The sequence below is a fragment of the Drosophila novamexicana genome, unplaced genomic scaffold, assembly GCF_003285875.2.
Source record: "Drosophila novamexicana strain 15010-1031.04,08,12 unplaced genomic scaffold, DnovRS2.1 tig00004560-arrow-pilon, whole genome shotgun sequence".
Classification (NCBI taxonomy): Eukaryota; Metazoa; Arthropoda; class Insecta; order Diptera; family Drosophilidae; genus Drosophila; species Drosophila novamexicana.
Genome location: NW_020825054.1, coordinates 2,730,521 through 2,756,242, shown reverse-complemented (window position 1 = coordinate 2,756,242; position 25,722 = coordinate 2,730,521). Strand labels below are relative to the sequence as shown.

Sequence of the window (25,722 nt, the reverse complement as noted above, 5' to 3'; positions counted from 1 at the left end):
CTCGAAAAATATTGTATACATCCCACAAGCGCACAAAAAAGCTCTCAGACATATTAATGCTTTTATTTGAATTAAACTAAAAATCCCTCTCGGATGTTAGAAAAATGAGTATGAAAGAAAAATTGCATCTAAATAGGTGAAATACGAACTATATGTTGACATTAAACAACTTCTAAAACAAGTGAAAGTTTAAAGAATTTGCCAAACCGCGGTTTTGGATACATTAAATAATTAGATAGAAATAATAACAAAGTTAAATATGATAATTAAATAGTATAAGCCTTAATTTATTGTTCCCATAAATTCTAAAATATTCTTTCTTTTACCTCACTTGCAGGTAAGCATGCGTCGACTTTCACATATTTTACAATCAACTGGGATCTAAAAGCGCGCTCTATAAGTACGTATATTAAAGCCGAAATTCTCACGACATCAGGCAAATTTAAATATAAACTTTAGCGAATGTTTTAAGAGCTCTTTAAGCGTGAAAGTTTGTTTTGTAACACAAGACCTGAGCCCATAAATCAACTTAATGAACTGAGTGAGCACTTACACTAGATGGTGGCATTGGGGTGTGCCTAAAAGTATGCTATGCGAGCACTTAAACATATTTTTGGGAGATGAGTTTTATTTAACACTTAAGCGACTATGGACTGGTTTCCAAATAACGCTCCGAGAATTTTGATGCGATTGTCATTAAAAATTGATAAGTAGGCGTCCACAGTGTCTAATGAATAAATAATAATAAAATGTTAAGTACTACTTTGAGTATCGCATCGATTCCCATTAAACACGTATATTGTGAATTGAATTCAGCGAAATAATTTGCTCATTTTGCGAGAGTTGGCGCGTAAAATGCGCTTCTCCTTGTGAAATACGCTTCATAAAATATGCAAGTCGAACAAAAAGCTGGCATCAAAATGGCGACGTTTCCTCTCGTTGCATTTGCTTGCTGCTGCTACCTTATCCTATTAAATTGTGCCGTCATTTCTCTGTATTATTTACTTCTCTTCTGTTTCTCTTTCTCTTCCTCTCTATCTTTTTTTTGTCTCCATTAACGCTGTCTATTTTTTATATACGCAAAACGGCGCAATTCCGGCCAATGTTCATTTTGCTAACTTGGCAAACTGCAAATTACAGGCAACTTTTGTTTAATTCCAGCACTAAGCGCCCTCCCACAACTCACCCGCTCTGCCGCTATTTACATTGGTGGCATTCCTTTCCTGTTTATATTTTGCAAAAAAAAAAAATAAATAAAAAATTTCAGCTTGTTTTATGAAACTTGGAGCCGAACTTAATGTTGAAAACTCTGTCAAGTTCTGCCAAGTTATTTTATATTAAATTCAAAGAACTCAAGAGTTTTATAAACCAAACTAGTTATTCGATCTCCACGCTTAAGTCGTCCGTTTTCGTATTCTATTTAATAATAAAATTCTCGAGCTAAGTCTTATACTTTGTTTTCTTAATTTTAATGAAATGCGTTACCTATGACGTCTCCGTCACTTTTCTGTTGAATATATATATATAGAAAAGAAGCTTCTTGTATAAAAAAGTATTTGCGGCAGCCATTCCTTCTTGTTGATATTTGATTTCATGTTGTTTTGAAATCAAGCATATCATAAGAAACTTACTTGAATTGTTTGATTACATTTTCGAAATGATCCTTATTTAATCTTCACAAGTCGCCCGAATCCAAAAATGTTATAAGAAATTTTCGTTTATCTATACATAATCAAAATATATATGTTACTTTAAACTCCTCGCATTGCGTATACGCCACGTGACGCGCGCACATCAAAGCAAACATTTAGGGCGCACTCGACTCAGTTTTAACTGTGACAATTTTCTGCGTATTTTGATATTTTTCGAGTTAACGTCAATTGAGCCAGTAACCAAAAACTGCCTTTCTCGGGTTGCCTTTCTGCGAAGTGGCGTGTCGCATCGGTGCAAGTGAGAATGGGGCAGCGAACATGGGGCACACGCTTTATTATTTATTGCCATAATCATGGTAATGGCAGCACAGCGAGAAAAACGACACGATAATCATATTTATTAACATTTTAACTTAATCAACACACGAAAAGAAAACCGACAACAAAACCAACAAATATTCGCTATTGGCTTTTGATGTAAAAAGGGAAACGTAATATAGAAGAGCAAGGAATGGGGTGCAAACTTAGCTAGCTCTGATTATATATTCTTGTACATCTGCGTTCAATTATGAGGACTTTCCTAGCCGACAGAAGTCACTGTTGGAAAATAGTACCTTGAGGTTACAGTCTTAGACGCACAAACCTAAAAAGACTCCTTCAATACGATTTTAGGCAGTTATAGAGAATTTTGCAGTCGGTTTCGCGCGCTCTAGGCTCTTACATGTTTTACAACTTGTTGTTGTTGCTGTTGTCAAGGCACGAAGTATATCGTTATTGTCGAGCGTACCATATTCGTTGCTACCATTTATACATACTTATCAGAATATATACACGTATATAAATAAACTCATCACTCGGAAGCTCTTTCACAAATTCTACAGTCACAAGATCTATACTTCTCAAATGTTATATTAACTTCCACATAATATATAACCATATTGAAAGCTGATCCGTATAATGTATACATCATCATGCTTAGAAAAAAAAATTCTTCCATATATATATATATTTTTTATGGAATTATTTTTTTAAAAATAATCTTGAAGTTAAAGACTTAATTTTATTAAGAAAAAACTATCATTCAAAAGTGTTCTTATGTTTATTGTACGTATGTTCTTTTTGTTACATTTAAGTCCAAATTTCTGTCATTCTTTTTTAACGGTCTCTTAGGAAAACTTGGGATAGATATTTATTTTACTTTTGATAATTATTTTACTTTTTAGTTTTGAAGAAATAAGACTTTATTTAATTTATTTTTTTTATCAACTCCCTTTTTAAGGATAAAGCTTATTTCCTAAGAGGAACATTTTATGTAACAAGGGTATTTTAAACTCGGTATATATTTGTATTATATTTATATTTTATATTTGACACACACTTTTGTATTTTCATTTTACCCTCAGACGCACACGCACCTAGCAACTTAATTCTCATATTTTCTTCAACCTGTGAATTTCCCGTACTTTCATTTATATAATTTATTTACCGCTTTTGAGTTTTCTTTTCCTTTTTATTTGTTTTTGTTTATTTTTTGTACCTTGCCGCAACTTTGGTCTGTTCTTGCCTTTTGGGGAACTCATCCCGCTGATAATTTCCTTTTTTTTTCGCTTTTGGCTTAAGTCTTGTGTTCGCATTACATTAACAGATAAGAAATGTGTTCAACAGATGTGCCACAATCTGTCGCAGGGAAAAATTTTGGGGAAGCTGAATTGCTAAAAAATTATAAAGAACATTTTGCAATGTAACGCAAGCACTTAGGAATTAGCTCTCTAATGTCGAAAACCGCCGTGTAAGCAATGCGACCTATTACAGAGTTCTAATGAATGAGTATTTTTTTTTCTGTTAATAACAAAGTTACAAATTGAATTTTGTTCTTCTGAGTATCTTTTTTATGACGTGGCTTGCTTATTATTTATAGAACTCGTTTTAAATGTCGTTTTTTTAATTATATGTATTATTTTTTCCTTATATTATTTTAAAATTTATTCTTATACATTGCTTGATTCCTCTATTTCTTCATTTTTTTGTTTCTTATATTGTTCTTGGGATATTTAAGAATCCCAAAACTGTCTACATAAGTGCTTATATGTGTAGTATGCTTTGCCATGTATATATTTATAGTTTTTATTAATATAGCAGCCGTTCGCATACAGCTTAACAAATCGGAAGTTTAGTCAGGGATTGCAAAGCAGTCTTTCATTCGAGTAAAGTGTAAAAGATTTATTTCTAGTTCAGTGATATGCAGTGTAACTAAGCCCTCTAATATTTTACGCAATTAGAAACACATAAATTTTTCACACACACACATTCTAAAGCACACACACCTCCGGATGCTCAAAAGTGCCCTTCCTGTGTGTTTTACAGCTGTAAATGCGACCGGAGAAGCGCTCACAAAACATTTTCATTTAATTGAAACAAATGCGTGCTGCGTATCAATTTAAGTAAACGAAACAAAAACAACAACAACAATGATAACAACTACATTGTATTAAAAACTATTGTAAATGCTGAGTAGTAAAGAGCAATAAAAACTAACGACTACAATAAGATCAGAGTATGCCACAGATTGTTGCCATCATGAACGGGACAGGCGACAGACGACAGGCGACTCTAAACGGCAAACGAATGAGCAGCGCTGTGTTTGTGTGTATGAATGTGTGGGTATAGGTGCTAGTATAGTGTGTATATTTACCATTATTACTGCGTGTGTGTGAGACGCTGTGTGTGACAGAGGATGCTGCCAATAGAAAGAGAGAGTTGTCGTCAGGTGGCACAGAGAAACTATAGCTGAACCAACAACTAGAACCACATGAGTGAGCCGTCAACTGTCGCCAATTGAATGGACGTAAATGGGGCAGCCACACTCAAAAAAAAAAAAAAGAAAACAAAACAGTTCTTTTTCCCCCGTCAAACACTATCAGAATCTATGTAAATTACACACAATTATCATAATACGTAAGTGTGCGTACGTGTTGTCTATGAACGTGTGTGTGCGTCTATGCCATAAATTGACACCAAGCGCGACTATTCAGATAGACACTTTATGGTCTCAACAACACACCATATCACAAAATGTGCACATACTCATAAAAAACTCAATAAAAAATGTGGGCGAGTTGATCTTTGGTGCGACTGTACTTAAGCTGGGACAGCAGAAGATAGACAGGAGGAGAGACTGAGAAACATCCAGAAGAAATGGCATATCGTGGAAGACACATAACTGCTGAGAATAAGATATATCGATATGTAGATATAGGGAAAGATAGATAGACAATAGAAAGGCAGCGAATGGTTAGTTTCAAACGATCTGTTGAGTCAATTGAAGTAACTGGCTTCAGACATTGACTTACTAAGTCTGTTCAATATTATGTTTCGAGCACTCTTTACACGTTAGAAATCAAATTCCATTTGAGAAATTTAAGAGAATTTTACGTCTTTGGCAATCCTTTATTTTGTGTTCCTTGAAGTCTTTTTGATAGGTAATGGCATGGCCCTTAAAATTAAATAGACAAAAAATAGTCCCAAATTAATCAGTTAATCTTCTGTTTTATTCGCTTTAGTTTTGATAACCATTCGAGAAATGTTCATATTGCGGCTTATTCCCATTGATATTGCTATTGCTTTGGGCATACCAAATACTCTGTGGCGTCTGTGATGTAATACCTGCATTTCCGGGTGGTCCGCGTGGACCATCCCTGCCTCGTGGCCCCATTGGTCCGGTTAGTCCGCGCGGTCCTGGAGGACCCGGTGGACCCGGTGGACCCGGTGGACCTGGTGGACCTGGCACTGGTATCGGAATATAGGCAGTTTGTGTTTCTTCCTTCTGTTCGGGTGGTTCGCCTGGCTGCTTGGCAGGCAACAGATTAAAGCCAGGCCAGTTAAGACCTGTTTGGCCCTGCACATTAAAGCCCAGCTGGACACGGGGCACCACCACATATGGTATGCTATCTAAGCCTAGATTATTGTTGTTATTGGGACTTCTGTTTGTATTGGTGATAATTTGTTGTCCATAGGCCAGGGGATAGGCAGTCAACTGGGGCAGACGATACTTTACGTTGGGTTCGCTGAGCATGGGTATCGAATTGGAATACAGATAGTCAGGCACCTTACGGCTGTCCTTATCAGACTCCGGTTCCACTATCTGCGGCTCATTGAAACTGGGCTCATTTCGGCTTTCCTGCTTCAGCTGTTCCCCGGGAGCGTAGAGCACCAGTTGTGGAGCATTTTCATCTGCATTGTTCTCCGAACCCGCGCTACGACCCAAACCCTGAACCCGAACTAGACGCGCCTGAGACAGACCAATTCCAAGGAGTAACACTGAAACAAAGGAATCTTTAGTCGAAAGTTCTTATATCTGAATATTGCAAGCGGCGCTTTACCAAGTATCTTAACACTGACTGTCATCTCAGCTTACTGTTTTGGTGATTCTTTGAACCCACGTCTTTTATATCCAAAAGTTATCCAATAGATAAGATCAATTAGTTCTTAGAAAGGCTTTGTTTTGAGTTAGCTACAATTTTCGCCCACTTAAATCAGATTAATTTGCCTTTGATCTAGGGTTCAATCAACTTTGGCTAATTAATCAATTTCAACTGCCTAGCCAAGCTTGGTCACTTTGATAACTGGGTCAGCTGAGATATCCAAAAAAAAAAAAACTGGTTCGACTTGGCTCAGGCAAACTTAGCTAATCTTTTTGCGTGATCTTCCTTGATGATCCATGGGTGTGGCATTTAAGTAGAAGCTCATTAGCTTCGTTAAGATTGAGATACAATTTTATTTATTGCTAGATGAAAGTTTCTTTGGTATTATTAAGTATATGAAGCCTAAGAATAGATTCACCAAAAAAGATCTTGCACATATTTACTTCAAGTAATTGAATACACAGTAAAATTGCTTATAGCTATAAAAATAGCTTTATTCTAAATTCACATGGATATATTTCAACTAATCGCTGCATTGGTCACCCCTTTTTTTGAGCATTTTGGCATTTCCTACTTTAAAAAACATTAATTTTCATCAGGCCGACAACAAAAACATAAAACATATAAAAAATACTAAATACAATAGATACAAATAATGAATAGTTGAGTATAGTTGGAGCTAGCTGTGAAATTGGAATGAAACCGAAAGTTCAGCTGAGCTATTATTATATGTGAAATTCAAGTATTATGTATGCCAAATACTTATACATATGAAACCCAGTTAGAAAATAAAAAGTATGTGCAGCATTTAATTGAATTAAATCAAAAGCAATGTATTCGGGCAATTAAAGAGTTTGCCAATGTACAATGGAACGCAGCATGGGGTTGCAGCCCCTCTGCGAATGCTGTGGCATAATTGAAGCCCCAAGCCCGCATCCAAAACTTGTGGTCCACTAAAACGAACTGAGTGTCCAGTTGCAAACAGTAGAGCCAGTTGCGCCGTGGCGTGCGCGTCGTTTGGGCGCTTGTCGCCTAGTCGAAACGTCTCTAACTCTCGTTGCCACAAGTGGAAATTTCGTGTTGCAAGCATCGAAGTCGTGTCCTACGGTACACAGGATGTGGCTACCACAGCCACTGCTGCTGTCGCTTGTCGTGTGCACTGTGCTGCGCTCCACGATTGGTTCGGCCAGCGGAGCGGCCTCACCCACCGGTGGTCAGCTGCGTCGCATTTGGCTGCAGGATCATTGCACGGCGAACATTTGCACGGGCGTCGAGATTGGACGCAATGATTATGTTATTCTCTCGCAAGCACCCATTGCCAAGCAGCTGATGCTGACGTTCATCAATTCGAGCATTGCCAAAATACCGCATCTAATGTTTGACACGTTTCCCGACCTGCAGCTGCTGCGCATGGAGAACTGCACGCTGGAGACTTTCGAGAAGCCGCAATTCGAGGGCGCCAGCAATTTGATGAGCTTGTTTTTGGGTCATAATCGCCTTAAAGATATACCCAAGAATATTTTTCTTGGTGCCGACAATCTGGCAACACTGCACTTGGAGAATAATCTGCTAAAGGTGCTGCATAATCACAGTTTTCATGCGCTAAAGGAACTCAAGGACCTGTCGCTCGCTGACAATCAGCTGGAACAGCTGCCCCTGGGCGTTTTTGCTGGGCTGCGTAAATTGTTGGATTTGAATCTGGCGGGCAATCGGCTAAGAGCGCTGCCACGCGGCATTTTCGATAAGAATTTAAATATGACTCGCTTAAGTTTGGCGCGCAATCTTCTTGCGACCTTTGAATCGGAGATACTAAAACTTCAGCCGCGCCTCACACTGCTAGACATCTCCGGCAATATACTCCACGAACTCACGTTGAATTTCTCGCTGCTGGAACAGGTGCTGGCCCACAGCTGCGACCTGCGCCGACTTACTGTGTATGGTGTTATAAGGGAGCTGGACTTGCACAATAATTCATTGCGCGAGCTGCCGCACATACCGCTGGCGAGCAATGTGACCAGCTTGGACCTATCGCAGAATCCCTTGGGCAACTTGCAAGGGAATCCTTTGCGTCGTTTTACAGCATTGTTGCGCCTCAACTTGTCGGCTACCAACACACATGAGCTGGCAGAGGGTCTCTTCAAGAAGCAAACGCATTTGCAAATGCTGGACATATCGGCGAATACCATCTACTCCCTGAAGATCACGCTCTTCGACAGTTTGAAGGCGCTGCAATATTTCTACTTTCAGCAGAACAATTGGAACTGCGATTTTCTGCAGTTGCTCATGAGTTCGTTTGTGAAGAAACGCGATATTTCGTTTATGGAGGATCTGACGGCACCCGAACTGGTGGATGATTATGTCGATGGCATCGCTTGCTGGTATGAGAGCGACAAAATATCCAAGAAGTGCGACGGAGCAAACTCGGAGGCCGCTCTGGAGCTATCTATAGTCCGGAATGAGATCAAAGCCTTTACCGAGCTGGTGGATAAGAAATTTGTCAGGGTCTATCGCATGTTGGAGGAAATGAAACTCAAGCTGTAAAACGCTAGAGCTGAAAGATAATATCTATAAAAACATTAACAAGACGCGCTTTTTATTCCCAAGCGTGCGCATATCTATTCAATTACATTATGGATATATTATCTATTTAATATCCTATATATAATCGTCTTTTAAGAAATTATAATAATTGACACAAGCAAGCCACTGACAAACATTTAAATAAGTGTACATCTAATAATAAAGCGCAGTACTCTTTGAGAGCCAAACAAAGCTGGCTTTACCTTTTTTTATTTTTTTCTGGATAAGTACCGGTAGAGATATTGTAATTCAGTTAAAATCTTCTATAAAACGCGGGTTGTTTTCTTATAGCACTAGAGCTGTTGACCTGCATTTATTTTGATTAAATTTATGATTAATTGAATTGATTATTGAAAAATTGAAAGCAAAATACTTTTTCGAACAAAGATTTGAACTCCAACCAGGGCTCACAGTTATGGAAAAACGGGTACACGACCCGAACCTTGGGGAGAGGCATCAGTTGGAACTGTTAACCGAAACATCGAAAGCGTTTGCATGATTCGTGGCCAAGGTAAACATATCAATGTACCCACAGGCCTTTTATTATTTTTTTTTTTTTGTTTACGAAGCCGCTTTCAATAGTTCGTTTTATTGCCTGTTTTCGTTGTTTTTTCTGTTATTATTTAAACTTCAACTTTTTTGAATGACTTTCTTGTGATTTGCTATTTGGACTGTCAAATATTTTTTTTTTATTAATTGTACTTAGGTTTTGTCTAAATTTATCTAAGCTATTTAGTTCCAAGGCTTAATATATACATAGAAAAGACAATTCTTATTTTGATTATATCTATTATGGTATACATTATTATTTGGTAACAACCAGCCGAATAGTTGATGACTTAACCGCCTCGAGTTCCAGGATTCGAATTAAAGCAAACCACGTGTTCTTTTCAATTATTTAAAGGATTCAAAGAGCACTGGATATATAGTCTGTACTCTACTTGCCTTTACTAATGGGACATTTACTGAGGACTGTAGAAATATTTATGCCAAACTCAATCAGCACATTAAATGATGTTATAGAATTGATTTAATTAGATTTTTTTTAAATATTTTAAATAATAATACTTAGTAAACATATTCAATTCACGTAGTTTAATTATATTTAATATTATCTAATTAGGCATTATTACTTTTAAAAGATATTTTGCTAACTACAAATGATATTTGAAATTGCATTTTCAACTGTCCTGAAAAGGCATTTCTTATGCTGTAAAGAGTGTTTGTTGTATAAATATCATATGCATTCTATGTGCTTTACGAAAACCCATTAAGCACATTTCATCATTTTTTTAATGCAAAACCGATACGCACATAACACGGATTTAAACAGCCTATTGTGACGAATATATGCGTCGAAATTATTAAAAAAAAATAATTTAATATACCATAAATATTTTACTACAATTGAAAAGCAAAAACAAATACACTTTTGGCCATTATGAAAGCTATCTGCGAAATCGCACACTAAAGAGACAGAGTCGGAGTGACACTTAAAAGCCGACAAAACTTAATTAAATGCAGACACACAGAACACACACACACACATACCAACTCACAAAAGTAGCTTTAAAAAATAAAATAAAAATAATAAACAAATATAAATATTTTTTATGAGCTGAAAGCGAGAAAATGCTGAAATAAAAAAATCATAGCATAAATATTTTTGTTATGCATGCAGCTGCATATGCAACACACATGCGTTAGCTTATATCTGTAAACAGATGCATGTTATTATAAACTGCGGTCAAAACATAAATCCACTTAGCCTGCAATTTATACATATACATTTCAGGCATGGTTTGGCAGGAAATTTAGTTAATATTTTTATTACAGAATTTAAAATGTTTGTTTCTGTTTTATATACTCTGAACCCATTAAAAATGGGTAAAAAGGGTATATTGTATTTGTGCAAAATGTAAATGTATGTAACAGGCAGAAGTAAGCATCTCCGATCCCATAAAGTATATATATTCTTGATCAGCATCAATAGCCGAGTCGATCTAGCCATGTCTGTCTGTCTGTCCGTCTGTCCGCCTGTCCGTATGTATGAACGCAAGTATCTCAGAGCCTATAAGAGCTAGAGACTTAAATTTTAGATGTAGGTCCTCTTAGTGCCTGCACAGTACGAGTTTGCTTCCGATAATCGATAACTCGCTCCGGTTCCAAGTAATCGATAAAAATCGATATCAAAATCCTGTTTCTTGAGCAATTTATGTAAATAATAAGAGCTAGAGTAACCAAACTTGACATATAGCATGTATATATATTTGCATTTGATGTTGAAAGAAAAGGCTTCAGGGTATCCTCTAGTCGGGAGCTCCGAATAGAACCTCTTACTTGTTCTTCGTCCTTCTTATTGCACTTGTATATAAATGAAATCTCTTGTGAGATATAAATGAAACTAGCGTACCCAAAACTAAACTGAAACTCAAAACACATTCCAACGTGTTAAGCTGTATATAAGCAATTTTCGAATAAATCGCCACAGTCTGCCAGACGGTAAAGATAAATTAAACCAATTCTGCTTTTTTTCGCTTGACTAACCAATGTAGCCATTTGCTACATCCCAATTAAAAAATGCAAGTCGTTTAATAGTTTAACTCGCAACAATTTAAATGCAGGAAGAGAACTTCTTTAACTGTAAGCGCCATAAAGTATGTAGAAGATTTTAAAGCTTATGCCATTAAGATGTTACTGTTATTGGCTTGGACCCCGCCCGCGGCCCCGCCTTTGTCTCGTCCGCTCACTGACTGTAAGATTTGTAGTACTAACTGCTGTAAGCAACTTCCGTTTCCGTTATGCGACGCGTTGTTCCCACTGTCTGCGTTCTGTTCCTGGCATTGTTGCAGGGTAGCCGCGACGCGCCGTGGCAACTGTGGCAGCTGCTGTTTACTCAGTTAGCAAAACGTTGCTTTAACAACGTTAACATGCTAACGTTATGCAACATATGCGCAACAGCAACTAATACACACACACACCTACAGTCCCTGCTGTCATAGCGACTGGTTTCTGCCTTCAACTAAATTAATTTTGGAAAGTTTTTGAAAATTGGTGTTGCTTTTGCTGTTGCTGCTGTCTCAGCTCATTAGGAAAACAAAAGCTGCAGAGAACTCTCAGTTTTTTGGTTGCTTTCATTGCCACTTGCTTGTTATATACTTTACCCATTCAAACAAACCCTAAATAGGGTATCCTTGACTTGTGTGACAGGCACTTTACAAGCTGTGTAAGAAAATTAATCATATTATTTTATTTATATTTATTTAATCTACATAACAGTCTGATTGCATACAATCACTCACTCAAATTAGTTAATTGATATTGCATATCTCCTTTTAGGATAGGATATTAGTTATGTGCACTTGGATTTCATAAAAATGAATTTTCACTTGCTAAACATAAGAAAATAATTCAATAATATTTTTTATTATTTTTCTTCTGTAAAAGCAAATTCTTGATATAATATTCAAATGACTTCTTAATTCTTGACTGTTTGATAATCTAATTAAGTTGACCAATTTTAAATTATGAAAGAGTCACCAAAGATATAGAAGACTTACAGTATTTTTGTATTAATCAGAGCTAAATATCTGAAGTTAAAAAACATTTTGAACCGGGCATTGCTTTTTCGAGTAATCTCTTTTAGTCGAGCACTCTTTGTCAGGGAATTACCCTCTTGTCTTTATTGCCCTTGTTATAATTAAGTTGATTTTATTAACCGAACTTTACAAGTTTCATTCGCCCTTCTTGCTGCCACCTCTACCTAAAAGCCATTCGGCCTTCCCTCTTTCACATTAATTGAACTTTTACACTTTTGAATTACTAATTACATTGTTTCACAAGTCCTTAGCCTTGCAACAGATGTATGTTGGATAGAACTCTTGGCCGCATTACAATCTATACAAACTCCTGCGTCCTTAACTAAACTAATGCATTTGGCTTTAAGTTTATTTCCTCAATGCGGCACCATAGATCACATTTTATGCAACGGATTCCAAGTAAAGCAAAATTGCGGCTAGGCGGTATGAAGTTATTGGACCAGCCAGTTCTGCGGAGCTTGTTAAGGGCGAAATTGAGCTGGCTAATCCACTTCAAGCTCACTGCAAGTTCAAGGGATAAACGAGCTGGGCTTTAAGGTTGGCCGCCGATTATAGTACTTGTCCATTAGAGCACATCTGTTTGATCTAGTACACTGTCCTTGTTTAGATTTTCGACGTGTAAATGGCATATTTAGCTCAAATATAAAAACCACATTCAAGTAAATAGGATTTCCACTGAAATTATCTTTAAGCTCCCCAAGAAAACTCAATAAAATGTATTCCGCTATATACACAATCCCTTAAATTAGATATGTATTTATTTAATTAACAAGCTATTCTTATTGCTCCAAATTATGGAATACTTGATGCTTATGCTCAAGAGCGTCCATTAAGAGGCCTTAAAAAAATGAGTCAAGAGACAAGCAATTGGAATGTTCATTGTATGCAATAAATTTATTAAGCTAAAGCTGACATATTTCACACACTTGCATGCAATTATGTGCATATTAGCATTTCGCTATCTCGCTCTCTCGCACTTTGTTTCTCTCAATTCTTTCTGCCTTACAATTAGGTGTGCAATTAGGCATTCGAGCACATTAAAAAATGCTGCCTACTTTTTGGCGCACATAAATAAAACTTAATGGCTACAAAAACAGATGCTTATCTGCCCGGCAGCGAAAAATAAATGCAGGAACTATTGCGGTTGTGGTGACTAAGATATATCTTATAAAAAAAATTCAGAAGGTTACTTCTATACGAGCTCACGTAGATGCAGTGCAATAGCATTTAAAATATATTTGTTCATAATTTATTATTTAAATATAGTAATTTAAGCTTTTGGACCTAGCTGACTGATCTCGAAAACTTATTTAAATCATTTTATATAAATTACTTCGATTTACTAGGGTTATATAAAATATTATATATTTGATATACCCATAGTTATTGTGAATCATTCCAAAAATATAAGTATATCAGATGCTGGGTATCAATTCGGTGTGAGCTTTTGCAGCATTAAAATTCAATGTTGCTTACATGTGCTGGTGTTGGTCCCCCCTTCTTCTTACCCCGTAATTGAGCAGCCATGAATAATATACTCGTGCATGTGAACGTTCGTAAATACATGCGTATAGATATGAATGTACTTGTAGTTATGCGTTTGAATGCTCTAAACTGTCGCTGGTTGGGTAGGCAAACGGGGCGTATGCGCTACGTGCGTTTGCATAAATTCACGCTTAATTAGCAACACGCCAGGCCCGCTCCGAAACATGTTTGGAGGCGGCTAATTAGCCGATTGCTGGCAACTGGCTAAAATGCATGTTAAATAATATATTACACACCTATGTGTGTGTTTGTGGGTGTGTGCACACAGTTTCACTCTTCGGCATCTAATTGTTAAAGGAACTGAAAAACAGAAAAAACCGTAAAAAAAAACGTATTTAGCTGCTTTGCGCTGAATTTAATTTGGCCACGCAGCACAGTTTGTTTTCGCTGCCTTATTAACTGCCTTTTTGACGCAATTACGTTGCCATACCGCCGCCCACCTGCTGGCCACGCCCATTTTACAGTTGACTGTGGTACGTGTCTTTGGTGCTGCTTTGGGGATCCCATGCTCTTATATGTCTAGCTGTTGCTGCTCGCACGTTTCAACTTGCATCAGGAACCACGCGAGGCTTTTCTCAGGTGTGTATGTATTATGCGTGTGTGTATGTGCGTGCGAAGTGTGTTTTCTAACTTTTAACCAAATTGTTTAACTAAGTAGCAAAAGCTCATAAGCACGTAGCACGATCCACACACGAGTTGTGGCAGTAAGCTGTCAGCTAACTGCATTGGGTTCGTGTGCAACCTGCAGTCGTGGATGCAGCATATAATAGTTCTAATTTCACGCCATGAAACACAATATGGACAGTGATGTTTAAGTTTGAAAATACAATTTCTTAAGCAAGAACCTTTCATACATGTTTTGTTTTTTTTTGTTCTATTATGTATTAGGCATATTTACTTACTCCTACGACGCCACGGTTCGGCATAAATATTAATTAAAACTCCAAAACAATTTAAAACAAGATCACAACTAAATTAAAATAGTTTTAGCTTAAATAGGTCAGTTCCATATGTCTATAGCCGTGGTGAGTAGCTGCATCCTGAATTGCCTTTTTTGGAGTCTTCTTATGGGAGTTAACCGAACCCGGCTGTTGGCTAGTCTATTTTTTGTCGTTAAACAGACGACCATTGTTCCTATTGGGGTTTAATGGGCAGCCAGAAATTTGCTGCAGTGTTCGATTTTGTAATCGCTAGATAATGTTACGCATGCGACTGGCATTTGTACATTGTTCGACTTCCCGAAGCAACCCCGCGCGCGTTAACTTGTTTTTCCAGCTGTTGACAGTAGCTGTTTGTTTGGCAGCCACACTGAGTCCAGTATTATGCCCACATATCATGTTTCCGAACCCGCTGGTAAGGTACGCAGCATTAAGGCGCCTTGAAGGTGGTATAATGTGTCGTAGTTGACAGTTTAACTGGCACTGATAGGAATATTCCTGAGCTTAAAATTGAAAATTAAAGTTATGTCTCAATATTTCACGCAGAACTTACCGGAATCGTTTGCATCCAGTGTTGCCCTTTCTTGTTTTTAGGATGATATGACTTTGGAAAAATACAAAATACAAATTTTCTTTTACCGAACCGTTTTTATAGATGTAATTAAATAAACATTTCTTAATAGTTTTAATTAATAAAACGAAATTATTCTGGTTTTTGTTCGGATAGTTTTATTTATGACCATATAAAGCAATTAGAATACCTTTCAAAAAAAAAAAAAATAAATTTAATCGAACAACATTAAAAGCAAAAAAATGTATCTAAAAGGCAAACAAATCCGCAAATCAACTTAACTATTCATGCAAATAAAGCTGAGAGTTAAAAAAGAACAGAGCACCACAAACTACTTCTGGTCCACTCAACCCATGCATCTGTCCAGACAGCGGATATGCAAATTGGCATTCGGTTCCCTTGACAAATAAAGGAAACACAATGCATTAGCATTTGGTTTACTCAGCTTTTCCACGTCTATTTTAAATTCTCTTTTACTTCTGATATATGGGAAATCAACATAAGCTATAGCCCAGCGGAGCTAACATGACAAATCATTATGCGATATTATGCGATGGCTGCCACAACAATTTGTCCATGCAACATGGCAAAGCAGAAATGGGAAAACTAAAATGTTCCCCTTGAGGGAGAGGTAAAGAAAAAAAAAGAGATTAGATAATAGTTTTCTTGGTTAGCTGGGTTAAAGCTATAGTTATTCGCATACCTTTTGCATTTCGGCGTGGCATTGGCAGTTGACCAAGCAATGCGACAGTACACGCACGCACACACACACACATGTATATGTATATAAATATAGGTGTGTTCCACTCCAGTGAACAATGCTTGATATGAAACCCATGCCAAATGACAATACCCTCATTGTGTTGCACTCGCATGGAATGCGCAGCTGGCATTGCCCATTGCCTTGCACAATTTATGGCATATCTATGTGGGCTGAAGCAACTACAAGTGCATGTTTGTGTTTGTGGGTGTGTATGTGTGAGTGTTTGCGGGGAAGGGTTTGCCTGAAAGCCAGCATTTCTTTCTGCTGTTGCCTTAAAATCTTATAAATTGCAAATTGAATTTAACGATAAGTATCGCAGTGTATAGAGATGACATCGAGAGTATTGGACATCGTAGACATGCGTCTGCACTGAGCGAAATTAAATTCAGCTATATCATGTATACTTTTCTATTCATAATTATACATTTTTTTATTTTATTCTTCTATTTTAAAGAATTGACATTTTTTATAAACCCCAAAATGGAGAGTTAATTGGGTCAATATAAACAATTATATCTAGGCTACCTAATTTTCGGACTGGTATTGCATGATACGATATCATATAATAATATATCAAGAGCATTAGTTTGTATTTAAAATTTGGTTAATTTAAAATCTTTTTTTTTTTTAATATGAATAAAATATGGATAATACTTGAATAAAAATCAATGCTATGTAGAATTGGTATCCTAAGTACGTTTTAATATACAGACGTGTTTTTTAAATTAAGAATTCAAGATATTCTATAGAATGGAATCCAAATTCAACCCGTAGTTCATTAAATAATAACAACATGAAATTTATTTTAATTTTATTTGAACTCAGTTAAATTAAGTCAAGAATTACTAAATATATTCTCAGTGTAGGAACTACAAATTCCTTCACCATATTGAAATTACACTGCTCGTTGTTATTCTAGTCCACTTATTTCTCTACTGCTTACGCTTCGACTGCCACTGTTGCTACTGCAATTGACACTGATTGTGTTGGGCAGTGAAGCTGTCGTCTTCTTGGCTTAGTTTGAGAGAATAAGCCAAGAGACTTGCTGCAATCGAGCACTGAACAAATTTATTGGGTAAACTAAACCAATCCTTAAAATTGATATTAATGTGATTTGTTTTTTTTTTCACTTCATTGCAGGTGAGTTGTCAATTTGAATGTAAATTGCGAACACAATCGGAAGATGCAATGTCCTAAGCGACACTTGTTAGCCCGCGCATTAAAATCCCAAAGAAGCATTCTTCGAGACAGTTTACGTTAACCATGTGCCACAACCACTTGGGCACATGCGAGAAGCAAGAGCCATTACATTTAACATATACAATCAACTACAACACACACGCACGCACACTACAGACAAGCAATTATGCTGTGAAAGTTGCTAGCAGCTTGCTGGGTTTGGGATGTGTGGCTAGTCTCGAAGCCCCACTGCCGGCATTTTGTTCATAATTTATAAGCCGCCCCAAAATGCCAAAAGTCCGAAAAACCCATAAACGCAGAGACAGAGCCAGACAGCGTGGCGTTGGCGGCGACACGCCCCTGCTGGCGTGCTCTCATCCCAATCAACACCAACCATATAAAGGGTAACAACACCACGAAAAAAATCAAAAAAAAAAGAAAAAAAAAAACAAATGCGGCAGCCAAAAGTCAAAAACTAACCGCCTTTTGTCGTTTGTTAGACTCGCGCCATGTGGCTCTTACGCATGTGTGCGTATGTGCGCCTGACTTTGCGTGTGTGTGTGTTGTATAAGTGTAACGACCGACGAGTAATAATACATATGAATATGTGTGAGTGTGTACACACTGTGTCTAACATAGTCTGTGTGCATACTCTGTACAATTTTCGGTAAAGGTAGGTGCTTAAGCAAATTGCAATTGATAAATCTCAATATCCTAATTTTTGTACATACACTCAGCCAAATGGCATTTTTATATTATGATAATTATAAAACCATCTGAGAATATACGCAAAAACTTTTTAAGAATGAATTGAGATATGAATGCAAGCGAAATAGGAACTTAGAAACTGAATAAATTCCGCAGTTTGTGTATGCTAGTAGCAGATGCAAGTGAATATGTGAATATTTTGGCAATTCGCAGTTACGTACGGGGTATTTTATGGTCTTGCATTCTTGACTAGAGCATTCCCAGCTGTTTTCTTTCTATCTGTCTGCGTTTATTTGGCCCTTTGCACGTATCCATGCTTAACCTTTTCCTCCCTCTGGCCATATTGTTGCTAGCATTGTTCTTATTGTTGTTGTTGTTACTATTATTGTTGCTGTTGTTGTTGTCGTGCGCACATAAATAATTCAGCGCACAGACACGCAACCTTTGCTTCCTTTGCCGCTGTCGTTGTTGGTGCTTTTGTTTCTTTTTTTGAGCCGACTTTTAAGGGCTTATGCTGTTGTTTTAGTTGTTGTTGTTGCTATTGCTGTGTGGTCGTCTGATTTGTGGGCGTTTGCGCTGTCTCGTTTGAGTTTTTCCACAATCGCAATAGCAAAACTTTAAGCCAACTTTTGGCTTAAGCTTTTCTCGAGGCTTTTAAACTGTTTTAAAATGTCAAGCTTGTAGCCTATCTGTGGTTTTTCTGATAACACAAATTTGTAGCTCAATTTCTTGGCTTAAACTAAATTTTCGCAAGAAAAGTCCCTCAGGCATCTATTTTATATATTTTGATTCACAGAGTTTGCATGCCGCAGCAATTATTCAAAATCTAGTTTTCTGGCACCCACAAAAAGTAGTCTCCTAAGCGATTTCTCAATTTGCATATGCCACACTCACCGACATCCACACACACCCCGACGCACAACCACATACACATACCCCATGCCTACTTCCATTCTCATTTGTTGGTCTTTTTGGGTTCGCTTTGGGACCCGAACTTTCTGGCAGTCAATTTGTTCAAATAAATTGAATTATGTTGTATTTTTTGCTTTGTCCACATAGTTTTAGCCCAAAATGGTACAAAAACCTTTGGGGAGCAGCTGCTCTTAATCAAATTACTTCATATGTGACATGTTTGGTGTCAACATTTTTGGAGTAGAAGCATGTATAATCCAAATTTAATTATGTCAGAGTATTAAGAAACTTTTGCGCAGCTAATTAACTGTACAGGTTTCGCAATATTTGCATTATCAACTACTTTAAATACTACAGCGCAAAATAACTAACAATTGCAACTAACTATTCCATATGCTCGTATACGAATAATTAATTTAAATAAAGTTAATTATTAGTAAAATTGTAATTCAAATTTATCCATTCTAAATTTATCGGAATAAATATTAACTAGAGTAATAATATTGATTAGTTAATAAGTTGTATAGTAGCTTATATCACTGTACCCAAAAAAAGAACTTGGTGCCACCCCTACACATACCCTATAAGTAAGCGTTCTTTAACGAATATAAATAAATACATACGTAGCATGTAGAATCACGTGTGAAAAATACGCTCCTTAGCTCACTAACAATTACAGGGTATTAAAAACAAAAGTTACCCCCGAAAACCAAAAAAGAAACCCAATGTAATTATAACTTTTTTTGTTTCGCGTTCATTCAAAGAATAAAACATTTAGCCAAAACCATTTTTGTTATAATACTAACCGTGTTTGATAACAAAAATAAAATATAAATAAATAAACAAACAAAAAACACTCGCAGCGCAACTCATAACGCATAATGAGATGAGGATTTTTATAAATTCAGTGGTTGGCTACCCTGCGGAAATCCAATTTGCGCTGTTTCCGCATTTGCATTTGGCGAGCAGCTACCAAGTATAAAAGCCACAACAAAAAAGAGCGTTAAGCGTTTTGAATTTTATTACAGTTGTGAGAGTTAAAGCTACATGAGTTGAAATTGTTGTGGACAACGTGCGGTATACTTAATTTATGTGTATGTATATGGTTGCCAGCAACACATCTCGGCATAAAGTTTGAAACATTTAAGTGCATATTGTATAGCCGTTCATAAAAACCCTCAGCCTAATAAAGAAAAGGCCAATTGAACCCAACCGACGGCGTCACTGTCACCCTGGCATACGTTGGGCGCCATTTTATGGACCTTGGCATTAATGCCTGAGCATTGCATAGAAAGCTCCATGGCTGTCTAATTAGATTTGCCAGTCGGCCTCAAGTGTGTGTGTGTGCGAGTGTGTCTTTTGGGCAGTCAAGTCCAGCAAGATGCTTGGGAAAAGCGTCTTCTATTCTATTTTCGGGGCGATTGCGCATAAAACGTAAACGTCGTAAACCTTTGCATTGGCAGTGTGTAAGCAGTGCTAATGGAAATTAATGTAGATATATATGTATTGGATGGGGTCTATGAAATTAGTAGAGAGTTGTTAAGGCTGTCGGCCGTCAGTCTGTCCCGGCAGTTCAGGTAGCCCAACTAGACATCCGCTTAAGTTCCCTAATTGACTTTCATGCGAAGTTGGAGGACAAAGTACGTACAAGCATGGTAATTCTATTAATATTATTAGTGAAAGTATCAGAAAATGTAGTAGAAAAGTAGCTATCATTAAATGCGAAATGAAACAAATATATATAAACATATATATATTGTTGGCATTTTAATAACAGGAAAAATTGTTCCTTATAATAATTAAAAATAATTATAAATGCTACATTAATGGTTTTTGTATCTTATTATGCTCCTTAGGATTTTGTTTAAAAATATAATTGTAGTATCTGAAAAATATTTTGAACATTATAAATGACAAAATATAAATGTTACAAAAATCAATGAACAAACTTCAAACTTTGTGGACACGAAATATGTATTATTTGAAAAGAAAAAGACTAGATCTCTTTGGATTCTGCCGATTTTAATCAATAATTGCCAAAAACAAAAAAAAAGAAAATAAGGCAGTTGCCCAGGTATAAATATTTAAACTAGAATGATTTAGAATCTTAAAGCTCAAAAGCAGCTGGTTATTAAACCTATGAACTTTCACCTATCTGGATAAAAATTCCTACATTTGTTACTTTGCTGAAAATACAGTTTTACTCGAATATCATCCCATATTGCAAATAGGATTATTGCAAGAAGAATTAGTTTTTAGTTTTTACTCAACGCGCATAATATCGCCCAAAAAGAGGTAAAAGGCGAAATACAAAGTGAGCAAGAGAAAAGTTGAAAGTTTCTCACATCCCCAGATAGAAATTGAGGCAGACAACAGTCACCCGCACACACGCCCGCTAACACCAAGTAAACACGTTCTTGCACACAACTCAGTTCAGTGATGCTTAACAGGTCATAACGAGCAAAGCCACAGGACAAAAATATACACATTGGCCGCGTCCTTTACCCTCACACATATACAAACAGATGTACATGTGCCCAGAAAGTGGAGTTTTTTTGCAGAATGCCCGCCAGACATTTTTTAAAACACATTCAAGCAATTTGTGTGCTCTCTCTCTTTCTCACAAGATCCTGAAAGACTCATAAATTTTGAAATTTCTTCATTGCCGCTAATTTATATAACATTGGCGCCGGGCAGGTCGGCAAGCAAGGACATGCGCTAATTCAAAGCAAATAATGTGATGCATATTTCGCAGCGCACGTATCCACAAGACGCCACTCAAAATTGTTTCATGGCCATAAGCAAAAAAAAGGCTAAAAACAGCAAAAAATACAAAACAAAATTGAAAAACACGTTGCTTTTGGTTAACCAAAACCCCTTCCACCACCACTATGTGTATTCAGCAAAAATGGAATAAGCCCTGCAGCCAGCGTGTTGACCCACTCAGCGGTGCGAGCCTAAAGCCAGCAGAACACTCTGAACCACTCGGCTCTGACTCCCCAGGCGCCAACTGAACCAAACTGTGACGAAAGCTGTTGTGTTAGTTTAAATTACCTGCAGGTCCTTTTGGGTATTCTGACTGCAGGTGCTGTGCAGATGCCCAGTACCGCAACATAAGAGAGAAAGCTTCTGGCACTAGCCAGTATTAGAGCAAGATGTGAGGGTCGATCCAGTCATGCCAGCTTAAAGAGCGACAAATATTAGTTAAATGCATGGCTCAAATATACATTCAAAGCAATTTGGTAACTGCATTACGTTGGCTCGAATGGAATAAAGTTTATGAATTTCTATGAGAGAAGAAGAGATTAAGCTTTAAGTGAACATTTACACGATAGTTCGCCTTAATTTGAAAAAGTTGCTATATTGCTAAAAGAAAAGTTTTCCTAATTGCAAAAGTTGATAATTGAAGACCTACCTTTAGTAATATTAAAATAAGCTTTAAAACTCGACTCATTTCAGAAGTGGAAAAGTGAATTTGTTAAAATTGTTATAATCTTTTAGTTTTTAAAATTATTTTATTTAAAATTGGTAAAATACAACGAATATAGAAGTAAATAAGAGGTTTTAGTCGCAGCTCCCGACAAGGGGATACCGTGAATCCTCTTTACCATAAAGGTAAACTAATAATAAAAAAAAGTCCCTTGCGCATGGACGAGGAGGACCCACAGCTAAAATTTCAAGTCTCTAGCTCTAATTGGTTCTGAGATCCTTGCGTTCATACATACGGACGGACGGACAGACAGACGGACATGGCTAGATCGACTTGGCTGTTGAAGCTGATCAAGAATATATTTACTTGCTATGGGGTCGGAGATGCTTCCTTCTGCTTGTTACGTACATTTGCACAAAAACATATACCCATTTTCAATGGGTTCAGGGTATAACAAACATGTTCACAAAATTATCCGAAGTGCAAAGCATTACTTCGACCTGGCAAACCAAACAACTGACAGTTGATATTTTAGTTTTCAGCTAATCTTGGTTAGATTCCTTTCTGAAATCACATAAATTGCCTGAATTAAGAATCCACCAAAAAATCAGTAACCTTAAGCCTTAACTTTATTCCCCAAACTGCTTTTGACAAAGTTTTTACCTTGGCCTTTTTGGGAAAAGCCACAGTTGCATAAGCCACACAGCTTGACCACTTGCGAACTTAATTACCACTGAAAATCTAATAGCTTCTGGCATTCATTTGGCTTGACTAGTCTAGTCCCGCAGCCAATCCGCTCAAATTCACTCAAATTTGTCTGCATTAAAGGATTTGATAACATAGTATATTCTGCATCCTTCCCACAACTTAAAACACCCTCAATCCCCCCAACGCTAACCATAAACTTTCTAGCATTATTTGCCGTCATGTTTTTAAAACCCCAGGCAAAGGAAGCAAAAATGCTCTGTCGAGAAATGGAAAAACTAAGCTGCTGTTGGGCAGCTGTTAAGGCATTATTTTATATGTATATGTTACACTATAAGCATGCAACAATGAGTGTGTATGCGTGTATGTGTGTGTGTTAGATACCATAAACTGAACAATTTACTGTGAAATTATGCCTGTGCTAAAGCCAAGCTGAGTGAAAACTGTCGTAAAAGGTCATGCACATTTTTGGCTACGTCCAGCACAACCAAAATATAGGAAAACAGAAGCCGCAAAGTCCTTGCAACATTTTGAGGCATTTTTATAGTGATACCAAAAAGCAGCGGAGAAGGGCAGAGCCCGCCATGAAGTCCGCTATTTATTGAACAACAGATGGGAAAAAAGAAAAGAGTAGGACGATCTATACCTGTATCCACAAAGAGAGAGAGAGAGAGAGAGAGAGAGAGAGAGAGAGAGAGAGAGAGAGAGAGAGAGTGATAGAGAGAGACAGAGATAGAAAAATGGCATAAAAGGACAAGTATTTAACATGTGAGAAATATGTGGGTCCAAGGCGAAAGCCACAACGAAAAGTCGTAACGCAGCACGTGAGAGCGCTAAAAGAATGCGTTGCACTTCTTAAGCCACACAAACCTGCAACCAACCGTGCAACAGCCCACCACCTCCCCCTTTTCAGTCAACCTACTGAGTGCGTTTTGTGACCGCATTTAAGCGCAACAATTCCGTTTTGCCACACTTTGCAACGGTTATCACGCTGCACGCGCGTCGCTCGCCTGGCAAATTGCCATAAAAATTTCAAGCGCTACAAAATATGCAACGCTCAAATTTGTGCAACCAACGCCGTGTCAATGTGTGTGTGTAAGCGTGATTGTGTGCGAGTGTTTTATACAATGCGTAGCTTGCCGCATTGCATTTGGTTTTCGTTGTATAGTTTTCACGGCGGGGAAAGCAACGTGTTTGGCTTTTTTTTGTTTTTGAATTTAAGAGCGCACGTTTTTTCACACCTGTTCGACGGTAACTGGGTGGGGAGGGGTTGCATCTGACTTGAGCACAGTGAAAGGGAATGACTGACAACTGATATATTATTCACATCAAGTGAGAAATACCGTCGATAAATGTGATGAGAGGTGTCTGAAATGCTAAAAGACTGGCAATAAATTTAAGCAATCCGTAACATACGCTTATTTAATACCCTATACTATACTCAATTTGAAAAAGGGAACGTTTTACAAAATTATGAGTATATTCAAAGTCCATACAATGGAGAAAATGAACTGATTCAATCATACCTACCATACCTACCAAAATGTCTACATGAACTCAATAAACTAGAACATTATTGAAGCTAAATAACTTACATTTTCAATTTAGTTCTCGTTTTATTTTAATCAATTCAAATTTAAATCTTTTTTATTTATAGCCAACAGTAATAGTAAATCAAAATCATTTGAAATTCACAATCTATAGAAAAACCATATTCTATGACATAACACTTCGTTTAACTTTATACAAATTGATTAAATTAAAAGCCATTTAGCACATTTAACTATTGTTATTAAGCTTTGCATTTGCTCATACATTTTTTGAATCTGCCCTTAAATTTGACTAAAACTCTGTGTTGCGTATAAGTTCTTCAGCTTAAATATTGAAGCATGGCATTGCCATTAAGCAAGCACCACATACGGAATTGAAAATTAGATGCATCGTCCCCTTAATCTTGTCGCGCCGCTTAACACCCGGCGTCCACAGCAAAGTAGCCAACTGCATATGAAGCTCGTTTGCAATTGCGTTTGCCTAGAACTTGATATGTGAGATCTTTAAGTGTTGTTTGCTCTTCTTCAGTTCGATGAGTGTTGCAAGTGTCTTGCGGCTTTCAAGTTCGCAGCAGCCAGACGATACATTTAGAACCTGTCACGTGATGCAGTACTTCCCCCGTCCACCAACCTGCCCTCGTTTGGCTGAGTTTGTTTAAAGCCAAAATTGTTTTAGTCACCCTATTGTTGTCGTTGACTCCTCTAAGCTGTAGTTGCAATGTTTAGCGCTTCCATTGGTGGCAAGTAACCCACTGACAGGAGTCTGAGTATTGCAAGCACCACACATGCCTAGACGCACACTTCCCTTCTCTCTTTCTCTTCCTCTCTCTCTCTCTCTCTGTCCCTCTCTCTCCCACTCTATCTCTCTTTTTCTCTCTCTTTCTCTTTCTTTGTCGGTGTCAAGGCACGCGCAGCTTTCACTTCTGTTTAGCCTGAAAGTATGCAACAAATGTTTTTCTTTTTTATTTTTTTCGAATCTCGAAACTACTCGATACTCAGTACCTCCAACCGCTTGGTGGCAATCTTCTTATGGGGCAGCTTCTATCCTTGTTGTAAGCACGACATGAAAACGAGTGAAAGTCAAAAGTCTTTAACTTTTCCGCAAAACTGTTGGCTGACAATATTTTAAGCTCTTGCAACTCGGCGGCCTTCAGCTCTTTTATAAATTT

The 25,722-nt window shown here is 37.3% G+C and overlaps 3 protein-coding genes across 4 annotated transcripts in view; 2 read left to right on the top strand and 1 right to left on the bottom strand.

Annotated features, from left to right (window-relative positions):
- Positions 1-25,722, top strand: part of LOC115770948 (furin-like protease 1) — a 188,260-nt gene that overhangs the window by 130,304 nt on the left and 32,234 nt on the right. The window lies entirely within an intron of this gene.
- LOC115770657 (collagen alpha-1(VIII) chain) lies at positions 5,209-6,056 on the bottom strand. Its single transcript, XM_030716023.1, has 2 exons — positions 6,032-6,056; positions 5,209-5,969 (listed from the first exon to the last, which is right to left on the bottom strand). The coding sequence occupies exons 1-2, from the start codon at positions 6,054-6,056 to the stop codon at positions 5,209-5,211; spliced, it is 786 nt and encodes a 261-aa protein (XP_030571883.1).
- On the top strand, positions 7,084-8,830 carry LOC115770950 (insulin-like growth factor-binding protein complex acid labile subunit). The gene has a single exon (XM_030716411.1). The coding sequence runs from the start codon at positions 7,190-7,192 to the stop codon at positions 8,612-8,614; it is 1,425 nt and encodes a 474-aa protein (XP_030572271.1). The 5' UTR covers positions 7,084-7,189; the 3' UTR covers positions 8,615-8,830.

Excerpts from the sequence above, each read along its gene's own strand:
- LOC115770657 (XM_030716023.1), bottom strand. The coding sequence starts at position 6,056 with ATGACAGTCAGTGTTAAGATACTTG. Across the intron at positions 5,970-6,031 it reads AGTCAGTGTTAAGATACTTG|TGTTACTCCTTGGAATTGGT; the intron begins GTAAAGCGCCGC and ends CCTTTGTTTCAG.
- LOC115770950 (XM_030716411.1), top strand. The coding sequence starts at position 7,190 with ATGTGGCTACCACAGCCACTGCTGCTGTCGCTTGTCGTGTGCACTGTG.